Source organism: Carlito syrichta, unplaced genomic scaffold (genome assembly GCF_000164805.1).
Source record: "Carlito syrichta isolate Samal-C Ts95f unplaced genomic scaffold, Tarsius_syrichta-2.0.1 Scaffold309108, whole genome shotgun sequence".
Lineage (NCBI taxonomy): Eukaryota > Metazoa > Chordata > Mammalia > Primates > Tarsiidae > Carlito > Carlito syrichta.
This window is the reverse complement of record NW_007253204.1, coordinates 73,666-94,031: the sequence shown is the minus strand read 5'-3', so window position 1 is coordinate 94,031 and position 20,366 is coordinate 73,666. Positions and strand designations below refer to the sequence as shown.

General features: G+C 47.5%; 1 protein-coding gene across 1 annotated transcript in view; it reads left to right on the top strand.

The window, feature by feature from the left end:
* The window catches only part of SLC25A48 (solute carrier family 25 member 48), a 49,966-nt gene extending 29,958 nt beyond the window's left edge, over window positions 1-20,008 (top strand). The window contains exons 5-8 of the mRNA XM_008066787.1: window positions 7,056-7,313; window positions 10,218-10,351; window positions 16,360-16,489; window positions 19,599-20,008. Coding sequence (XP_008064978.1) covers window positions 7,056-7,313; window positions 10,218-10,351; window positions 16,360-16,482 — 515 coding nt within the window. The 3' untranslated portion in view covers window positions 16,483-16,489; window positions 19,599-20,008. The remainder of the gene's footprint in view (window positions 1-7,055; window positions 7,314-10,217; window positions 10,352-16,359; window positions 16,490-19,598) is intronic.
* Window positions 20,009-20,366: the final 358 nt, after the last annotated feature.

Here is a 20,366-nt window from a genome sequence, read left to right as displayed (position 1 = left end):
AGAAAGAAAGAAAGAAAGAAAGAAAGAAAGAAAGAAAGAAAGAAAGAAAGAAAGAAAGAAAGAAAGAAAGATGTCTAGAAGCTACTATGGGTTATAATATAAGTAAAATTTTATTGTGTTACTCATAAGAGTGCCCACACATACACATATGAAGAAAATGAGCATATAGGTATGTGTGAGATATTTTAGCAGGTCTTCTGATCTATGATGCTCATGGATTCCTGGGTCTTTTCAAATGACTCCATGCCACTCCCCCATTCCCATCTGAGGGCCTCCTGGTTGAGGTCTACTTGACACAGAACCCTTGTGAAAACCTGCACCTCCCTGACTAGCCACCCATAGGGCCTCATTCGAGGGTGGCTGATTTGCCAAGGATTTTCTGTAGAAAGTAGCTTCTTGAGAAATTACGCTGTATTCCTCTCACCCCCTCTCCACATATACACACAGCAGGGGAGGTCTTGGGGCACATTCTCTTCCAGAGACTGGCCAGCCCTTTGTGCTCCTTCCCTCAGCGCATCAGTGGCTGGCCATTGTCTTTCAGCCAGCTTTCCTGTTTACAAGGTCATGGCCCCCTGAAGACATTGAACAGCATTGATTGAAGAAGGGAAAGAAATAAAACTTCTTTATGTTTGTGCCTGTGACACAGCGACATTTTGTGGCTAGGTCCCTGAGTTCTGAGAAGAGGGGTAATAGTGGCAGATTTGGGGACCCCATTCTGTTTTGGGCCAGCTTAGCTCTTCTGAGGTGGGATGTCCCCTAAGAGGTCTGCACTGGTATTCTTAGGATTGGCTAAACCTGGACCTCCCTCCAAAATAAAAGCCCCCTACAAGGGCACTTTCCTTTTAAGGGAACTCCTGACCCAGGCAGGAGGCCAGCAAGCGAGGCACTGGGACTTCACAGAGAACAGCAGAGCCAGACAGCCATGGCGTGTGGTCTTAGGAGCACTGACAGAGACTGAGCTGTACAAGGCGGGCCTGGAGGAAGTATTCTTTTCAGAACTGAGTCATCCCTTCTCCACTCCTAGGAGCAGGGTGGGGGCCAATTTCATTGACTTTGAATAGCCTTCCAGGTTTGGTGCAGGGATTTGAGTTGGCCCTAAATCAATTTGGGAAAACCATGGAAACCACAGGCATCCATACCTGTCGGAGCAAGTGATAATGTGACCTTGATTTAGAGAGGGCTGCAAAAAATGGTCTCAAAGCACTTGTGATAAATGATCGAAATTTCATTCATATTTTTATCCTCATTACAGAAAAATTCTTATCAAAATTTGATTTATATTTTTATCCTCATTACAGAAAGATTCTAATTAGAGAAATTAAATACACTTTATTTTAGAAGAAAGTATATCTCTGTGGATCCTTTCACGTACACCTGTACACTCCTGAGACCAAACCCTGAAGGTTCAGGTAAAGTAGGTGGGAATCAGTGGCTCAGTGTGAGCCATGCCATCATGCTGGACTCCCAAAAGGGAAGGCACTTATTCCAGAGGCCAAAGAAATAACCCAGAAACAATGGATGAGACATGGGCTTTATTCAGGACCTTAGTTACCAGGAAGATGGTCCGGAGTGGCCAGCTAGAGAGGAAAAAAACTGTTCCCAATTATAAGTGGCACATAGGTTATATAACGTTTTACATAGGGCAGAGTGCAGGGTTAAGTGTGAAAAGGGTAGCATTTCTAGTGCACAGTTGTAGTCTGAGAAGGTGCTTATACATACGTTGCACGTACACAAAATGGCTGTGAATTCTCTCTTAGGGATGGAAGTTTTAGTATTCTAATGAACTAAAGTGAACTAAAGATAACCCAAAGTTATGGGCATTGATATAGGCATGTCCCATCTGGTCTGAACCAGCCCAGGAGCCTACCGCCTCAAGGAAGGGTGCTGGAGAACACTCCCTGTGCATAACTACAAAAAGATACGGCCAGTATGTGTGGAGGACACTTCACTTGCATACCCAGGCACGGAGCCTGAGGGGAAGGGAACATCCTGGGTTGGCCCCGCCCCAGGTTCCAACCTCCTACTTGGGGCCATATCCAGGGTGTGCTTGTGTTGTCACTGAGTGTGTGTCACCCTTTGTGAGCCCTGATCCGTCACCTTCTACTCTTCTTTGGACAAATGACATGCAAGTCCACAGATATTCATTGTGCATACTTGCAAGATTTACTTTCCAGGAACTTCCCAAATCAGCTTTTAAGAGTCATCAAAATGTGGTTCTTACAAACTAAAACAGGTCCACTCCTAGAGTTACCAAGACCTCTGATTCAGCGCTTTCCCAAGGCCAGCTGCCAAGGTCCCTGAGTCACGCCCCTCTGGGCCAAGCCAGAGAGCACCTGGCACCGCAGCACATGGGCCACTGGTGGGAATTGCTGCTGATTTCTGGAAGAAAGCTCTTATCACTCATTCATCAGCAGTATCTTGTGCTGGTCATAGGCTTCCATTGCCCCTGCTATTGTTATTGAATTAAAAGTAAGTCTTAGTATAAACTAATCATCACTTAGGTTTGTGTGACTCGGGCCTAGCCAGTGGCGGTATTGTGATGCACTTTTATCTCGGGTATATATGGGTCTAGAATTATAGTTGACTACCATTGATGGCATTCTGCTTTTTGGTCCCAATTTGAATCACGCATGCAACTACTGTGAGTGCTGGTGGACCTCTAGCAACCACTGCCCCAGAGAAAGGTTTCTTCCCCATGAGTGTCACCTCATTGATGTCACAGGGTTCTCTGGCCTTGAAAGCCAGGAGAAGCAGGCAGGTTGCTCTTCCTAAGTGGGCTGTGACCAAAACAGTTTATTTCAAGTACAAGAAGTCATTTCCTCAGTAGGGTGTGGGTACATAGGTGCCTGCAATTGTCAAAGCTCATCAACTATGCATTTAAAAGATTTACCTTTTGTTTAACATAAAGTATACCTCAATGAAAATACAGACAAGGATTAAATATAAAACAAGGATAGGAGGCCAGAGGAGGAGACTAGGAGCTCTTGAGAGTGAGACTTAAGTGTGACAGGGCAGCCAAGGTTGTATAACCTCAATGTAATAACAAGAACATGTCAGACAAACCCCGAATGGGGAAAGCTCCATTAACAAGACATGGGGCAGTGTGCTCCTAAAAAGGTCAATGTCACAAAAACAAACAGACAAACAAAAGACAAAACAAAGGAAAGCTATGGAAACATTCCTGATTTTAAGACATTCCCGATTTTAGTCACACTTAGTGACAACACAAGCACACCCTGGATATGGCCCCAAGTAGGGGGGTTGGAGCCTAGGGCGGGGTCATGGGGATGCCCAACCCAGGATGTCCCCTTCCCCTCAGACTCTGTGCCTGGGTATGCAGGTGAAGTATCTTCCACACCTGTTGACTATATCTTTTTTGTAGTTATGCACAGAGTGTTCCGATTTCCTGGAAGCAGAAAATGCATTGAAGGACATCATGAGATTCAAATGACAATTCGATTATAGCTAGTAGATTAGAAAGTATTGTCAATGTAAGTGTATGAAATGTACAACTATACTATAGGTATGTAAGATAATATTCTTGTTCTTAGGAAATATATTTTAAAGTTTTTAGCGGTAAAGAGGCATGATGTGTGTAACTAATCCTGAAATCGTTAGAAAAGAAAATTATGTATGTATGTGTAAAAAAATGCATGTACATGCAAAAGAATGTTCTTATTGCTTACTTTGGGAAGAAAAGATGAAAAAGGACACGTTTGAGTCTTGTATGGGTTTTATTGACACAGCTAGTTCATGGTTTGGCAAATGATTTTTTCCGACATCTGCACTTCTAAACAAGCAGATTCTTATTTGGATACTCCTCTTTAATCAGTAACTCCTGAAAGCCACATCATACATACAGCTGATTCATGAAAACCTTGACTCCTAGTCAGGTCATTGTAACCTGGAAATTAGTGAAGCTCAGGAAAAGTTTAGACACTGGGACAATGACATCTATTCAGTCGAATTGTACACACATAATTGAGTGAAAAGGGAGAGAAGGGAGAGAGATAGAGAACTCACAAACAATAAGCCAATGACCTAAAATGTTAGTAATAGGTACATCTGGGTAAAGGATATACGTGAAGGGCAGGTACGGTGACTCACATGTATAACCCTAGCACTTTGGAAGGCCAAGGCAGGAGGATCACTTGAGGCCAGGATTCCAAGACTAGCCTGGACAGCATAGTGAGAGTCTGTCTCTACAAAAAAAATTAAGAAGTTAGCCAGGAGTGGTGATAGGTTCTTGTAGTCCCAGTTTCTAGGGAGGCTGAGGTAGGAGGATCCCTTGAGCCAGAGGCTGCAGTGAGCTATGATCTCACCACTATATTCCTCCCTGGGCAACAGAACAACAGTTATACTTGTAAAAACATAAATAAATAAATAGTATATACAGGCGTTCTTTGTTCTATTCTGCTTTTTATAATTTTTTTTTTTTTTTGCAAATTTGGAATTATTTACAAATAAATTTCTTTTAAAAAAAATATTGGGAATAAAGGAGCTAAAAGGAGTTCCAAGGGCCTCACAGTCTAAACCTGAGTCAGTTCAGAGCTGTGTCAGTATTCTGGTGATGGTAGTCACTGTGACAACTATATTGCTTTAAAAGTCATAAATGGGAAATTCCTAAGCAATAAAAGTGAGATTGCTTATATTGCAAACCTGGGAGAATATGAGAGAATTTCCTTATTGCTAACCCTGGAAAGAAAAGGAAAAACGTAGTTTTAAAAAAAAATTTAAGTTTAAAGATGTGGGGTACAATTCAGGGTTAGGTATACAAATGTTCATTATGCAGATACCCTTGTTGATGAGGTGTGCCCCCCCTCCCCTGGCAGTTTCCCATTACTACCAATCCCTCCCCTCTTCCCTGCCCTCTGGGGCCTGGACACTTTCCTACTACTGCCAATAAAGGTAAAGTTTTTTGTTAACAAGGCCAGTTGGAGGTTTGACAAATGTTTTCCCAACATATGTACCTCCAAACAAGCAGATTGTTATCAGGATCCTCTCCTTCAATCAGTAACTTGAAAGCTACTCTCTGCCCATAGTTGATTCATGAAAACCTTGACTCCCGGGTCAGATCATTATCACCTGGAGATGAAAGCAGCCCAGGCAAAGTTTATATTATACATCAGGACAATGACATCTATTCTGTCTAATGGCAAAATTTCCTAGCATGACTCGGGTAGTATCATCGTGCATTTATAGGAGAGGAAAGGGGGCCTAGTGACCTCTCTGTGGGTTTCCACAGTGTCTGATCACACTCAGAGGGGCCTAGTGCTCTCAAAAGTAGCTACCACCCCGTTCACCCACTGTGGAAGAAGTGAATGGGGTTCGTCTTCTGTCCACGCTGTGGTTGGCCTTACAGAGATGGCAGGAACATCTCCACACACAGATGGAAAACACTGCATGAGTTTGTTCAAGTTCACTTCCCAGGCAAACTGAGACCTCTCCTCCACCTCACCTACCTCAGGGTGCCCTTTACTCCCCAATCTCCAATTCAGACTGTGGAGTTATGAACCTGATTGTTTGTTCCTAACCCTTAATCTGATAAAGATGGAACTGTTTGGGGGACTCGGAAGTTTAATCATGTAAGGAAAATGATCTGCTTGTTTGCCAGCATGTGTAAAACTAAACTGGGACATGATGAACAGGGAATTAAACCTAGGTGGCAAAATGGACTTGTGGTCACAGATAGACTCCATTCTATTTCTTTCCTGGCCATGTTATAGCTCCTTGAGAAGAGAAAGTCAAGAACAAGAATCCTCTTCATTCTGGGACTGGAAGGTCTGTCTGGCCATGAGCCAAAGCTGTGCTAAAGGGTCTGTATCAGAGGAGGAGATGAGTGTCAGAAAAGGAGATAGGAGCAAGTGGGAAAGAGACAGTCTCTAACTGGCTGGAGGGAATTAGGACATAAATAATTCCTGATCTACCAGCATAGATTCCCCAAAGCCAGACAAGAAGATGGCAGCCTAGGATCCCTGAACTTCAAAGGGTCAAGGGCACTAGCGCTGCCCTATAGCAAGCAGTTTAAGGTACAGCCTGGCCAGGGCTAAAGTGAGTCAGTGAGAACATCCCCAGCCCTCTAGCCAGTGGGTCCTGCATCCAATTCATGCCAGCCACCTTGGGGTCAATTGATAACTTACTGAGCTCCTAACACTTTCTAGTCACCATGCTGAACATTTACCTGTGTTACCTTATTTATGTTCATGGCAGCCTATCTCTCTCTTAAAAATAAGGAAACAACCGGGCTCGGTGGCTCAGCCTGTGATCCCGCGCCTTTGGGAGGCTGAGGTGAGTGGATCGCCTGAGCCTGTGGGTTCGAGACCCGCCTGGGCAGCTAGATCTCTTCTCTACAATAAATCAAAAAATCAGCCGGGCGTGGTAGCGCGTGCCTGTAATTCCGGCTATTTGGAAGGCTGAGGCGGAAGGATTGCTGGAGCCCAGCAGGTGAGGCTGCGGTGGCCGGGAACGGCCACTGCACTCCAGTCTGGGCGACCGAGTGAGACTCCAACTAAAAAATAAAATAAAATAAAATAAGGAAACAGTGGCCGAAAATGCTGACATGTGAAGGTAGAAAAGTTTATAAGTGGTGGAGCTAGGATTTGCAGCCAGGACATCTGACTCCAAATCTCATATACATTTTTTGCTATGCTGTGCATAGGTACATGTATGCATATATAGAGAGCATGTTGAGTTTCCTAGCTTCTGCTTCAAGAAAGCTTAGTGTGGGTTGTCATCACTGATCCTAGCATTCTGCAGTCACATCTGCTTGGAAAGACGTAGCGATGGTTATCAGAAAGCTCTGGGAATCCTAAGGCAACTGCTGCTCTACCACATGGCTGAGGTCACCTCCAACCCAGCTGTGCATGTTGGCAGGGGTTCCTTGTTGGGAGCTCAGAATCCTGGTTTAAGCTGCCAAAAAGGTCAGAAGTTTTGGTAAAAAGCCGATGGGTCACATGAGAGGGAGCTGTCAATGGGCTGGGCTGGCTCCAGTGCCAGGGAATGGCCAGTTCTCACCTCCCTGGTTTGCTTGCCATCTTCTCCCCTTCTCTTTGCAGCCAACCTCGGTTTGAAGTCCAGGGCGGTGGCTCTTGGGGAGCAGCCAGCATACCAGGGGCCTGTACACTGCATTGCAACCATCGTGAGGAATGAGGGCCTGGCGGGGCTGTACCGGGGCGCCAGTGCCATGCTGCTGAGGGATGTCCCGGGCTACTGTCTCTACTTTATCCCCTACGTGTTCCTGAGTGAGTGGATCACACCTGAGGCCTGCACAAGCCCCAGTCCCTGCGCCGTGTGGCTGGCGGGCGGCATGGCAGGTAAGGGCCACAGCAGCTGGAGTCCAGTCCCTCTGCTGGCTGCAGCAGTGGGACAGCTGGGGAACCTGCCATGCCCTTCTCAGCCCCAAGGAGGGCAGGACTCATTCAGGCATGGTCCCAGTGGTCCTGTGTTCAGTATCTACTCTGTGCCAGGTCTCATTGGAATGGCCCCTTCTCCCACACCCTTCACTCTCTCATCGCTCTCCCTCTGGAGCTCTGTGAATGGCAGTCCCCATATGGGCTCATTCAACTTTCAGGCAACAGATCAATTTTGAGCACATACTCTGTGTCAGGCATCATGGAGTGGAGCTTTGGAAAGGAAATCTATCACATGGTTCACCTTTAGTGAATATCAGCACACCAGAAACCTTTCTAAGGTGAGGGTTTTGTGAGTTCTGTAATTTAGGAGTCAATCTCCTCATTTGACAGATCAGAAAACTAAAGTCCAGAGGCATTACGTAGCCAACCCAAGGTCATCCAGCTGATGCTGCCGGTATAGCAGGGACTCTGCAGTTAGAAAGATCTAAGTTCAAATTCACACTTACTCGTTTTGTGACCATGGACTGGTTGCCGAACCTCCCCACTCAGAACCCTGTACCACATCCCTCCTTTCATGAAGGGTAATAACGTGCTTGCAGTTGTTTTTCAGGCCCTCAATGACCTGGCTCCTTGTCTGGTTCCTTGTCTGTAACCCCTCATTTCTGCCCCTTTTCCTTATTCACTCTCTAGTCACACTGGTCTCTGCTGTAACTTGACTCTGTCAGGTTCTTCCCCCACCACAGGGCCTTTGTACATGCTACCCACATTGCTTGGATTTAACAGTGTGGAGGCCACTGTGGACTTGGACAAGGGCTATTTTGGTGGAGCAAAAGGCATAAAAACCTAGAGTAAGGTCAAGAGAGAATGAGATGAAGGAAATTGGAGAATACAGGTATAAAAAGGGGAGCACCCCCAAATGGAATTTATTTATCAAAAATTGGGTATTTATTCTTACATGTTTAAACTTCAGTCACCTTCAAAGTACTTACCGTTTGATGCGATACACTATGGAGATGCTTTTTTACCTGCTCAAAACGGTTTTTTGTCTCAACAATTTTGATGCCTTTTAGTGCTGTTGCCAGTTTTTGTTTCATCTCTTCCACACTGGCAAGACGTTTCCTTTTGAGGATTTTTTTCAGCCAAGGAAACAAACATAAAAAAGTCACTCGGAGTGAGATCAGGTGGATAGAGAGGGTGGGGATGGAGGTCATGCCAATTTTGGTCAAAGACTGCTGAACACTCAGTTTGGCGTGGCAGGTGAATTGTCATGGCCGAAGAACCAGTCACCTGTTTACCACAACCCTGGATGTTTCTTCCACAACACAGCCTCTCACAACAACACTAGCTGTTACACTGATGCCTGTGTATTCCCAGAACACTTACCTAGCAGGGGAATCTTGTACTACAAAGGGACCCGTCCTCCAAAAGATACTTCCAGGTTGTTTTGTGTCCTACTCATACACAACACTTCTGAGGGATTTTGCTGTGCTCTAATGAGAAACAGAGAAATGGAGCTATAGCAAGAGGGGCATATGGAAGTCAAGAAAGGACTGCTTTTTGAGATGCTTGCAAAATGACTTGCTTGATGCTAATGGCAAAGATCCAACCAGAGAAGAAAATCGTTATTCTTCCTCTTCCTCCTCCTCCTCCTTTTCATCACAATTAGCTAAGCTGTAAACTCAAACACATGACAAAGCTCATGGTCATAGCTACAGTAGTTCTGCCCTCTATCCTCACAAGTCTGAGGCCTCTCGTGTGCCCCGCTCTCAGTAAAAGCTCAGCCAGTACCAGCTGGCTGAGAGGACAGCAAGGCCCCGTCTGCTCTCCTTTCTGGGGAAGGCAGGTGCAAGTGGTCTGGCAGGCAAATCTCATTTTGTGATGCCCTCACCCATGGGCAGAGGGACAAGGGAATGCAACTGGATAGCAACTGGGGAGTGGCCTCATCATCCTGGCAGAAGGCAGGAGAGAGTCAACGTTTAGAGGGACTCCAAAGGTCTGTGGGCACGAGACCGAGATGGGCAAAGGGCCTGGGGTGGGTTAAGGGCTTTTTTGGGATCTACTGAGCAGCAATTCTAAAACCTCCCAAACCAGCTGCCCTGGACTTTGACGTCGGTTTGTTATTCTCTCCCAGACCCAGGATGTGCCATTTCTGTGTTTATCCAGTAACCTGGCATTGTTTTCCTAGAGTTCTTTACCTGATTTTATCCAGTGAGGATGACCCAATGGCACATGATCCTAAGACTTCTATTCCATATGTTGGGAAAGGAAAGGAGATTTTTAAATAAACCTGTCCCTGCTTTTTTTTTTTTCCTTCCAGTCCCCGGGCTGGCCCTTCCTTGGTGAGCATGTGTTTGCTTATCTTCTCCGTGTTCAGAGTAAATCCTGCCTCCGGGAAGCTGCAAACCTTCAGCCTCATGTGCCATCCCCCACCCCCACCACCACCACCACCCTCACCACCCACACCACCGGGCCCTCTCTTCTGGTGCCCCAGGAAGTTGCTGCCAAGTATCTGTGGATCGTGTTACTGTTCCTCCAGAAAAAGCAGCTGCTAAAACCTGCCCATCCTGAGCCCTGTGCTTAGTGCTTCATGTCCATCAGTTCAGGGGGCCCTCACAGATAGTTACGACTGCTCCATTTTACAGCTGAGAGGCCCAAGGCTTAGAGGAGGGAGGAGACTTCTGCCATGTCGCACAGTGAGTGGCAAGAGAGGATCAGAAACAGACTTTGCGGGTCCTAAGCCTGAGCTCTGTTCCTTCCCCCAGCAGCTTAATATGTTTATGAGTGATGGAAATCCACAAGGAACCAGAGCCCTCCAGACCCCAGCCAGCAAGCCCTTGATACCTGTTTATTTCTTTCTCTTTACAGGAGCAATTTCTTGGGGGACAGCGACTCCTATGGATGTCGTGAAAAGTCGACTCCAAGCTGATGGGGTTTATTTAAACAAATACAGAGGTGTCCTGGACTGTATCTGCCAGAGTTACCAGAAGGAAGGTCTTAAAGTAAGCCCACACTGGGGTTCCATGTGAGTTCCTGGAAGACAGTTCAGACATTTGGGGGGATGAGGGACCATAGAGAAGGGAATCAGGAGGCTGAGGGACTGGCGGTGACCATGTATCAGGTGCCACAAGCAGATGCTGTGCCAAGTGCTGCACCTAGGTTGTTATTTTGAGTCCTCTCCCGACTGGCGGAGGAGGGAGGTGTGCGGCTCACCTGAAAGAGGTACAGAAAGGGCTGGTAACCCGTCTGTGATCACCTACCTGTACCTACCCCCAGCCTGCCCTCTCATCTACATAGACCAGGCAGTCTTTGCTCGCTCCCTGCTCAGGGCCTTTCTCCACCCCCACCCCTCCTCCCAGTGGGAAGTCCCAGAGTCTCCCTGCATCCTTCCTGTCCCTCTGTCAGCTCATCTCGCCAGCTCCAGGCCTCTGGAACTGTCCTTTCCTACCCTACTCAAGCCCAGCCCCCACCACCTCTGATCTCAGCTGTGGGGACGGCCTCTGACTGGGTCCTCGGCTTCGTCTCCTATGTTCTCCTCCAAGCAGTCCAAGAGTTTATCCGAACACACACATACCCACCACCAAACTGCCCCAGAATGAAGACTAGACGTCCATGTCTGTTGTCCAAGGTCATAGACAAATGCATCATCTAGAGAAACTCTTACGCTTTCTCTTCCTTGAATGGCCCCTTGCTTTCTTGGCATGGCTCTCAGCGTCTGCAGACGTGGGTTCAGAGTCAGACGCGGCTACCTCTGAGTTGGCAGAATCCAGGCACGTGGTTTCTTCTCTTAGGGCCTCAGTTTTCCCAAGATGAGCATCCCTTCCGTGAAGGATAGGGGTGTGTCCTTCACCCCTGTCATTAAATTGGGCACAAAAAAAGTACTCAGTTCAGTGCATAATTTATGGGGAGAACTTAGAGCTAACCATTTCCTATTGGCATTGGTGTTAGCATTATCAGTGCTAGTTTTATTTGTGCCAGTGTCACTGCTGGGCTCCAGGTCTTTTCTTACCTGGCTGCCTTGTCCCAAGGCCAGATGAATCTGACCCATCCTTCAGGGCTCAGCGCAGCCAACCACCGTCCCCGGCACCCATGTCCTCCGCTCGCTTCTTCTGTGCCCCCTTCAAAGCACCTCTCACCCACCACCATGGACACAACGATTTCTTTTTTCTTTTTAATTTTAAAGATGTAGAGTACAATTGAGTGTTAGGTATACAAATGTTCATTATACAGGTACCCTTGTTGATGAGGTGTGCTCTCCCCATCCCTGGCAGTTTCCGCTACTGCCAATCCCTTTCTTATAGTATTATGATAAATGTTCAAGGTCTGCTTATGAGTGAGAACATATGGTACTCTGTTCTTTGTTTCTGTGATAGATCACTGAGTATGATCGACTCTAAATCCATCCAAGTTGCTGCGAAGTTCACAGCTATTTCTATACCTGCCTCTGTCCTCTTCTTACAGCAGGCTCCTTAAGGACCTGATTTTTTGCATCCCCTCCCAACTTGGAGAAAGATCCAGAGTTTAGAGAACCCAGTGATCAGGAGGATAGCTAATATGCTGTGTGAAAGAGACAAGATCCAAGGCAAGATCAAAGGGCCACATCTAAAGGACAGAACTGCCATATGTCACCATAAATTCCAGCCTTAGTATTCCATAGTCAGTCTCCTCTGTAGAGGATGGGGTCATCTCATTTGACAAAGGCTCCTGGGGTATAACACCTAGAGCTTTAGTTCTTGTGAATTAATATTAATTTGACAAAGGCTTGTTTTTAGAGCAACTGGTATGTGCTAGGCACAGTTCTAGGAGCTGGGGACAGAACAGTAAACAAAAGAGAGGAAGCCCGTTCTCTGAGGATGCTAATGTGCCAGTGAACCAACAGTGGGACCAGGTCCCAAGGCTGCATTAATAGAAGTCTAGTGGGTAAGATGAGGGAGGTGGAAGCCTCTGCCCTGACCAGATCACAGCTGGAATGTTGTCATCACCCATCAAGCAAGACAATGAGGGTACCCCAAGGATGAAGACCAGGGACTGGGCATCACAGCATGTGAGGAAGGGCTGGATACTGGGCCTCTGTTCAGCATAAGATATGATGTGGATAGAGCATTACCTCTGTCTTTATGTTTTAAGGATGGATAAACACAGGCTTTTCTGTTTTCTTTATTTTTCCTTTATTTTATTTTTGAGTAGGAGTCTCACTCTGTCAGCCAGGCTGAGGGGCAGTGGCATGATCATGGCTCACCGCAGGGCTCAGGCGATCCTTCTGTCTCACATTTCTGAGTAGCAGAAACTACAGGTGCACGCCATCACACCCAGCTAATATTTTTATTTTTGTAAAGACAAGGTCTTGCTATATTGCTCAAGCTGGTCTCAAACTCTTGGGCTCAAGCAATCTTCTCAGCCTCCCCAAGTGCTGAGAATACAGGTGTGAGTCATTGCGCCAGCTCGTTTTCATTATTTTAATGAAGGATAAAGGCCAGGTATAGCCTCAATCATTTTTTTTGTATGGATTTTTTTTTTTTAGCAGCACAGTTTTTGCTTCAACCATCCGAAATGTTTTTGTCTACTTCCCCAAATATTAATGTGTCATAATTCTAAAAAGTCTGTAGAGGCAAAATATATTGCTGATATTATTTCCTCCAAAAATCACTGTGCTTTAAAAAAAAAAAAAAAAGCAGGTCCAGAAGCCAGCTGGGGCCAGACGACTGTTTTCTTAATCTCAACAGCGTTTGGTCCATAGTGTCGATTCAGAGGCAGGTTTGAGCAAGAGATGGCAGCACTCAGCAACATTCATCTCATTGACCAGATGGCTCAAGATTCTCTTTTAAAGTTTTGTATTAATTGGTTAAAAAATAGGTACTACAGAAACAGGAAGTTTCCAAAAGTTTGAGTACATACTGTCTCCATGTCCTTTCTGTGGCCCTGTCTTCTCTCCAAGACAATTACTGTCAAGAGTTTCTTGTGCTATGTTCCAGAAATATTCACAGCATGTACAAGAATATATGTGTGTGTACATATCTACATATGTTTGTGTATGTGAATGTTTACTTATCAGCATAAATAGTAACAAAAAACATAACACACACAGTTTGGGGGAATCAGTTTGTCTCAAAGGCCGATTTCCAGCAGTGACAGGAGGAGGAAGTAGAGAGCTTTTCCCCAGCCCAGGGACAGATCTTGCTGGCCTGGGCTCCTGGTCTACAGAGCAGCCCTTCCCAAACATTCTTATTGTGGATCATAGAGGCAGGCACAGAGCCCTGAGCCAGTCATCATCCAAGTTGCTCTCATTTTCCTTTAGAATAGGAGCACAGTGACCAGAAAGAATTAGTAAAGAGTAAAATGATGGTGATGGGGCCCCATCTGAGTAGCCCTTTGTGACCTGCTTAAGGATGATCAGTGGTGCAGCCTTTGTGGTGGGGAAATCAAGTCCATGGACTTGTGGGGTGTCCCTGAGTGAAAACAGAAGAAAGGCCTGGTGGTTTTGGAGCCATTCTCTGCCCACTGTGAAAGTCTCTTGGGCCACATGGTCTACTTGGAGAGTTGTTATCTGAAATAAGGAGGCTGGAGGAGTGCTTGGTATCCTTCAGCTCTACAGAGATGGCTGTTGTGGAGGGACTGGAGGAGAGACAGAGAGGGACGTTTGTAGGTAGACAGCCGCCAGCTCTACTCCAGAAGCGCCTACTGCCACCACCACCAAGAGCCTTTCAGTTCAGAGACTTCCCTTTTTCACATCCAAGAATTCACTTATTCAGTCATTCATTTGCTCATCCATTCATCCATTCATCCAATGATTCATCTAATAAGTGTTTCTGGAAGGCCTTGCAGGTGCTGGGATTCAAAGGCAAACCACACACACAACCCTGCATCCTCTGCCTGACTGTAATTGTTAATTGGGGGACAAACGAGTCGCAGGCTCTTGGAGAACAGTGTGGAGAGTGCTGTGATAGGAGAGATACTGACTGCACAGGAGGTGATAGGCCATTATCCATCTTGGACTGGCCATGGGGGGATTACCAGAGGCTGTAAGCGAGGTCAGAGGAGCACTCCAGGCAGAGGGGCCCAGAAGCGACCCCAGTGGAGGGAGAAGGCTGACTCCTCAGAGGAATGATAGGCCATCAGTCTGCCCAGAGTGTCAGGTATGAGAGGCCGCCCAGAGAAAGTACAAGGCAGAGTCTGTGAGTCCTTACAGGTCAGGGAAGGGTGTGGCAACTCAACGGGCAGTTGGGAGCCATTAAGGCTCCATGGTGGGGGGACTCAATCTGGGAGTTGTGTGTTCTGAAAGCTCTGGGTAAAAGCAGCAGTCCTACACTTTGTCTTCTGCAGTCCCCATGGCAGCGCAAGCTACAGTTGCTGGAGGGGGTTTCTGTTCTGCCTGAAGTGGCCATAGCTCCTGCAGGGCCCAGAGCTGTGAGACAGGAGGCTTATACTCCAAGCTGGGTCCTGCCTGATTTGGCCCAAAGAGCAGAGCCAAGCCCAGGCCCACAGGCAAGCCTCTGTGGGCACCGGCATGGAATTTTCCTCTCGGGGCCTGACCCAGTTCCTTACTGTTATTCAGTCACCCTGGGTGAGCTGGTGGAATTTCGGAAAGGCTAGACGTAGAAAGGAGTGCTGCTGTTACCAGGATCTGCTGGCACTCTGCCTGGATGGCTCCAGGACTTGGCTGGGCCACTGGCTCACCCCGGAGATCCTGGTCAATCAAATCCCTTCCCTGGGCCAAGCTGTACCTAGGAGGCTGCCATGAAGTATAAAGATCACCCGAGATCCTGGCCAGTGACAGAGGCCTGCACCAATCCTGACACCCCAGTGCCCAGCAACCCAGGAAATGGGAAACGCAAGGGCTGGTTTCTATTTTCTTAAAATTACTTGTTCTGTCTCTTAAACTTAGTAAATTACACAGGAGTGAGAAAGCAGATTTATAGCTTATGCCTGACAGTTCTCAGGTCATTTATGCCTGGGTGGGGATTTGCTTTTAGATTGCAGTTTCTTCCCAGAGGATACACTAGAGGCCAGCTCCTCCCACCCCGGCCTCCACCCCTCACCAGAGCGAGCCCTTATCTGTCCTCATTACTTTCTGGGTTATGGTGTCATTGTTCCTGAGTGGGGCTTATCTCCCAAATAGGTTATAAATTGCTCAAGGGTTGGAACCACATCACATTTATCAGCCTCCACCCAGCATCTAGCAGGAATCTTGAGGGAGAAAAGGAAGATCCTGGACAGTGTTTGGGAAGCATCCTAGAATATTCCCTAGGAAGATGTCATGGAGTAGCAGAGGCAGAGTGCACGAGCTCACCAGTACAGGCCGTTCCCCTTGAGCACTCATTTTACTGATGGAGGTGGAGTCTTGCTACTATTAGGCGATGGCTGTTGATCACAAGGAGGGTGAGGATGAGAGCCAACAGTTAATGTGTGCCTACTGTGTGTCAGGCATCGTGCAAGCATTGTCTCATTTAGTCCCTCAAACATCCTTATCAGGTCAATACTATTATTGCCCCCATTTTACAGCTGGGAAGATTGAGTTCCAGAGTATTTGCCATTTGCCCAAATAACACAGTTACTGAATGTGAATGCCATACCCCTGCTCCTTGTCTGCAGAGTCTTAAGCACAGCCTGAGTTCTGCACTCTGCTCCTTTGGGGAGGATGTCCTGTGATGCCCTGTCAGGTCATGACTGGGTGCCTAGGGCTACCAAATTCCCGGGGATCATTGTGTGCATACACATTTGTGTGTGTATGGGTACACATGGGGAGGGCAATTAAGCAAGTATAACTAGGTGTTTGCATAGCTCATTGGTGTGCCTGTAGCATTTAGTGCATGTATGTCAGGATCTGGGAGGAAAGGCGCCATCAGGCGTGACGTGGATCAGGGAAGGGACATGACTGGGCCATCCCATGTGGTCTCTGCCTACACAGGTCCTTTGGGCTCTGACCAGGGACAGCCCTTTCCCTGCCCCTCTGAGGGTGGCCCCCAGAGGGTGTAGATCGGTCCCCTGTGATAACTCGGCCTCCTGTGCAAAGGTGTTTTTCAGAGGCATCACGGTGAACACTGTACGGGGCTTCCCCATGAGTGCAGCCATGTTCCTTGGATATGAGCTATCGCTGCAGGCCATCCGTGGGGACCATGCGGTGCCGAGCCCATGAGCTTCAGGTCAGTGTACTTCCTTCTCGGCCAGTTGTGCTTCCTGCAAACTTGAAACTCTTGTCATTGTCATGAAAATGTTGTGACCTGAAATGTCCCTGTCATTGGTCTCGTGTCTAACCTGTGGTAGGTCAAGGCAAAAGCTGCCACTCTTCTCATCATTAGACAGGAGTTCTGAGTGCCCACCCCTGAAGGGCTTGTGCCAGGTTCTCAGTGACTGAGGTGGGCACAGAATTGACCTGTTTGTAGCAGCTCACTCATCCGTATTCCCATTCAGCAGCCTCAACAGCCCTCCCAGGGACTTGTTTTGAAGCTTCATTCTGCAAAAGCGATGACTCAGGCTCTAAAGAGAGAGGGTGCCCACCCCCTGCCCACAGGGGCACTGTCTCCTCCTTCCCTGCTGAACTTTGAAACCTGAACCTGAGAGCCACCCACAGGCTCCCAAAGCCCTAGAGGACAGGTCTTTGCTATCATTCCTCACCTCCTGCATGCTTTCTCATTGCAGAAAGGTCACTGAAGCCTGAGGGATTGTCTCAGAACAGAAATCTAAGCAAGTGACTCCCTTGCTCAAACGCTCTCAGTGGCTCCCTATGCCCTCTAGATGAAACCTGTCCTTAACACTGCCTCCTCCTCCAGCCTTGCCTCTCACCACCATCCTCTCTCTCACCTCTGGGTCTTGGCTCATGCTGTTCCCTCTGCCTGACACCCTCTTCTTGCTTCTTCCCTCCTTGTCCCAGGATTCACCAACTCTTTGTCATCCAGGCCTTGGTACAGAGTTCTCCCCCTCCAGGAAGCCTGCTTGGTTTCGCAGCTAAGTTGAGCTGTGCGTGCTGTAGACTCCTGCTCCCCGTGCTTCATAATTGTTCGAGGACTCTCTTCCTCCCCAGGCAGACTGCAGCATTCTTTGCTGGTGCCTAGCTGGTGCCTAGCGCAGAGCCTGACACACAGAAGGCCCTCAGCAACATTGTTGGATAGTTGGATGATCAGCCTCCCATAACCCCTCACACCTCCTCCTCGTCCTCTTGTCTTTTCTCCCTTCTTCTTCTCTGGTCCCAAACTAGCTACCTGTGATGCTCAGAAGATGAAGTAGCGTGAGTCACTGAACTTTCTAGTCAGCCAAGAAGCCATTTTATGTCAGCCTTGGTTACTACAAATTCTCCCAAGAAGGATAGTCTTTGCCAGAAAGGCCTAGAAAAACACACAGCTGCCTCCGCCCGCAGGTGGGCAGGGTGTTCGTGGGGTGGCAGAGTCCTGGTCGATGCCTGGGTGGTGCCAGAACCTGGAAGAAGCAAAAGGACTCGACCACTCAGCTGACTGTCGTGAGCCCAGAACAAGCCCCAGAAGCTGGCTTTGAATAAAATGCTGTCCTCCACTTCTTACCAAAGTATCACGTTCACAGCTTCCCTGGCTTTGTGCCCTTTCTTATAAAAGAATAAAGGTGACCACATATTTTGCATAATTAAACCTCCTGGGTGAAGAGTTACTGCATTTGGGTGATGTCCAAGTAGGAAAGGGAATATGTCTTTCTTAAAGCTGTGCTCAGATATCAGCTGTTTCCTCTTTTAACAGATGAAAGTGACTTTTAAAAAATCCTGTAATACAGTCAGTGCATTTTATTGTAGAAATAGCAGAAAATACAAATAAACAGAAGTAACAAAATAAAAATACCTGTAATCACAAGACCCTGTTATTATTCCCCTGAGGATTTCTCACATGTAATTCTATGCTGGCATCCTACTTTACACAGTGTTTGGTAACCCTCTTCCCTCATCCCGTAGTTCAGGACCATTTTGTCTCGTCATCGAATCTTCAGCTATAAGGTGGTCTTAACGCCAAGACCTCCCAGATCTTCGAGTGGCTGGGTGCCTGCCCAGCCTCTCATATCTGACCACACTGGTGATTGGCTGCTTCAGGACAAAGGAGGAAGTTTCTAGCAAGTCAGTCATGATTGTCCCGGATTTGGTCTTTCATAGCAGTGACCAGCCCAGTGGGAAGCTTTTCTTTCTGAAAGCATTCCCTCTTGCAAGGGACATGGACATCTGTCTCCCTTAGGAAAGAGGACTGACTGCCTGAGGCAGGGGAGGAGGTTGGTGCCTTGCAGACAGAAAGGGGAGGTTCCCAACCACCCATCTGGAGCCTCCTCTTAAACAAGACTTGCCCAAAGTGTTCAACCTCCTGCTCTACCCCAAAAGCACCAAGGCCTTTTAACAAGACCTGGATTTTAATTTACCAAGGAGCTCTGAGATTATCGGGCAGATCATGCTCCAGGTTGAAGATGGGAAACCAATGCCTCCCTCCCACTAGACTAAGGACAGAGTGAAATGATATACATTGGTGAACTGGGGAGCCCTACAGTTCCTAAGAAGTGGTGGGATGGTGACCATCTCCAGAGTCTCTGGGCACAGGTGGTAGAATGACTTGAGACCCAAGAGCCTGCAGAGGATGTGCATCCTGTCCAAGCATCCCCCGGGCTCCTTCCAAAAGCCAAACCCAGAGTCCTCCCCAGCTCCCCAAAGTCCTGAGCAGGAAGATCACTTCCTTTTCATGCATGTACTAAGTTATTTCTCTCCCAGGCAACACACAGTAGAATTTCAACCCAAGGAGAATTTGAAGCCCAGGAAGCACCGCAGGAGGTGACTGTTTTGAGACATGGTCAGTTTTATCTGTTCACTTGGAGAAACTAGAATCAGACAATACAAGGTGACCTTTGGTGGTAGAAGTGGAGTCCCTACCTGCCTACCAGTGGCCAGCTCTGGGTTTGTCTATGGCCTATACATCCAATGTGCCATTCTTGCCGGCCCACCGGGACCTGGTCCCTGGAACCTTCCTGGAGTAATGCTGCCCTCTGTCCTGACCTACATACCCCAAACCTCATTAACATATTTTAATTTCAAGGAAAATTCACTTTCAGAGAAAGAAGATACATTCTTCCTATAATATCTTTTTGGAACATTTACAAATAACCCCAGACAACCCTCAGAATGCTCACTAGTCTGTGCTCATGACCACACTTTGCCTGTTGGTATTTCACAAACACGTATCATACGGGGTTTTGGACCCCAAGAGCTGATGAGAACTCCAGTTAAATGATGTTCTTACCTGTTCTCCTTTTTGCCAGGGCTGGCGTCACCTGACCGGGGCTTCATTCCACTACTGGTCAATGCTGAGGGTATCTCCAGAATCCGCGATGGTGAATATACTGAGGCGAGAGAAGGACTCCCCACCACCCTGGGCCCTGAGCCCTGAGCCAGGTGGCCTTCAGCCAAGCAGCTGTCCTGGGAACCCCTTACTTCCTTCACAATGGCAGGCAGTATTTTAATTTCAGTGCCCCGGCAGGGCCACTGACCTCTCAGAGGAAGCAATGGAACATTGGTGGATCAATCACCTCTGGACTTGTGCCTGGTTATTAAAAAAAACTGGGTAAAATCAACCCTGTCCCCATGACTGTTGTAAACTCACTGGGAATTCATGGAGGAGCTGGAGTTGGCTCTACGTTTCCAAATAAAAGCATTGAAAGCCTCTTCAGATTGTTTCTGTCTCAGATGCCTCTCCTGGCTTCCAAGAGGCACCTGGCCACTGGCCACCATCACTCCTCTCTCTGTTCAGGTCCCTGTAGATGTCACCAGCCCAGAGAGAAACTTGCTGCATGCAAGTGATGAACGGAATTGAGGACGGCAGTCTGGCTTCTTTTTTCCCAGACACCCAAGGTCGGCAGGAGAGGGCATAGTGGTTGAAAGAAGCCATGGAGGGAGAGAAGACTTGTGGGAGTGCTTCAGAGATGGTGGCCCTGGGCTTGGGTGGGGTGGGTGCTATCTGGGCCTTATTTTCACCTGGAGAACAAAACAAAGCAAAATGCTTTTCCACAGTCTAGCTTCCAGAGTGATTT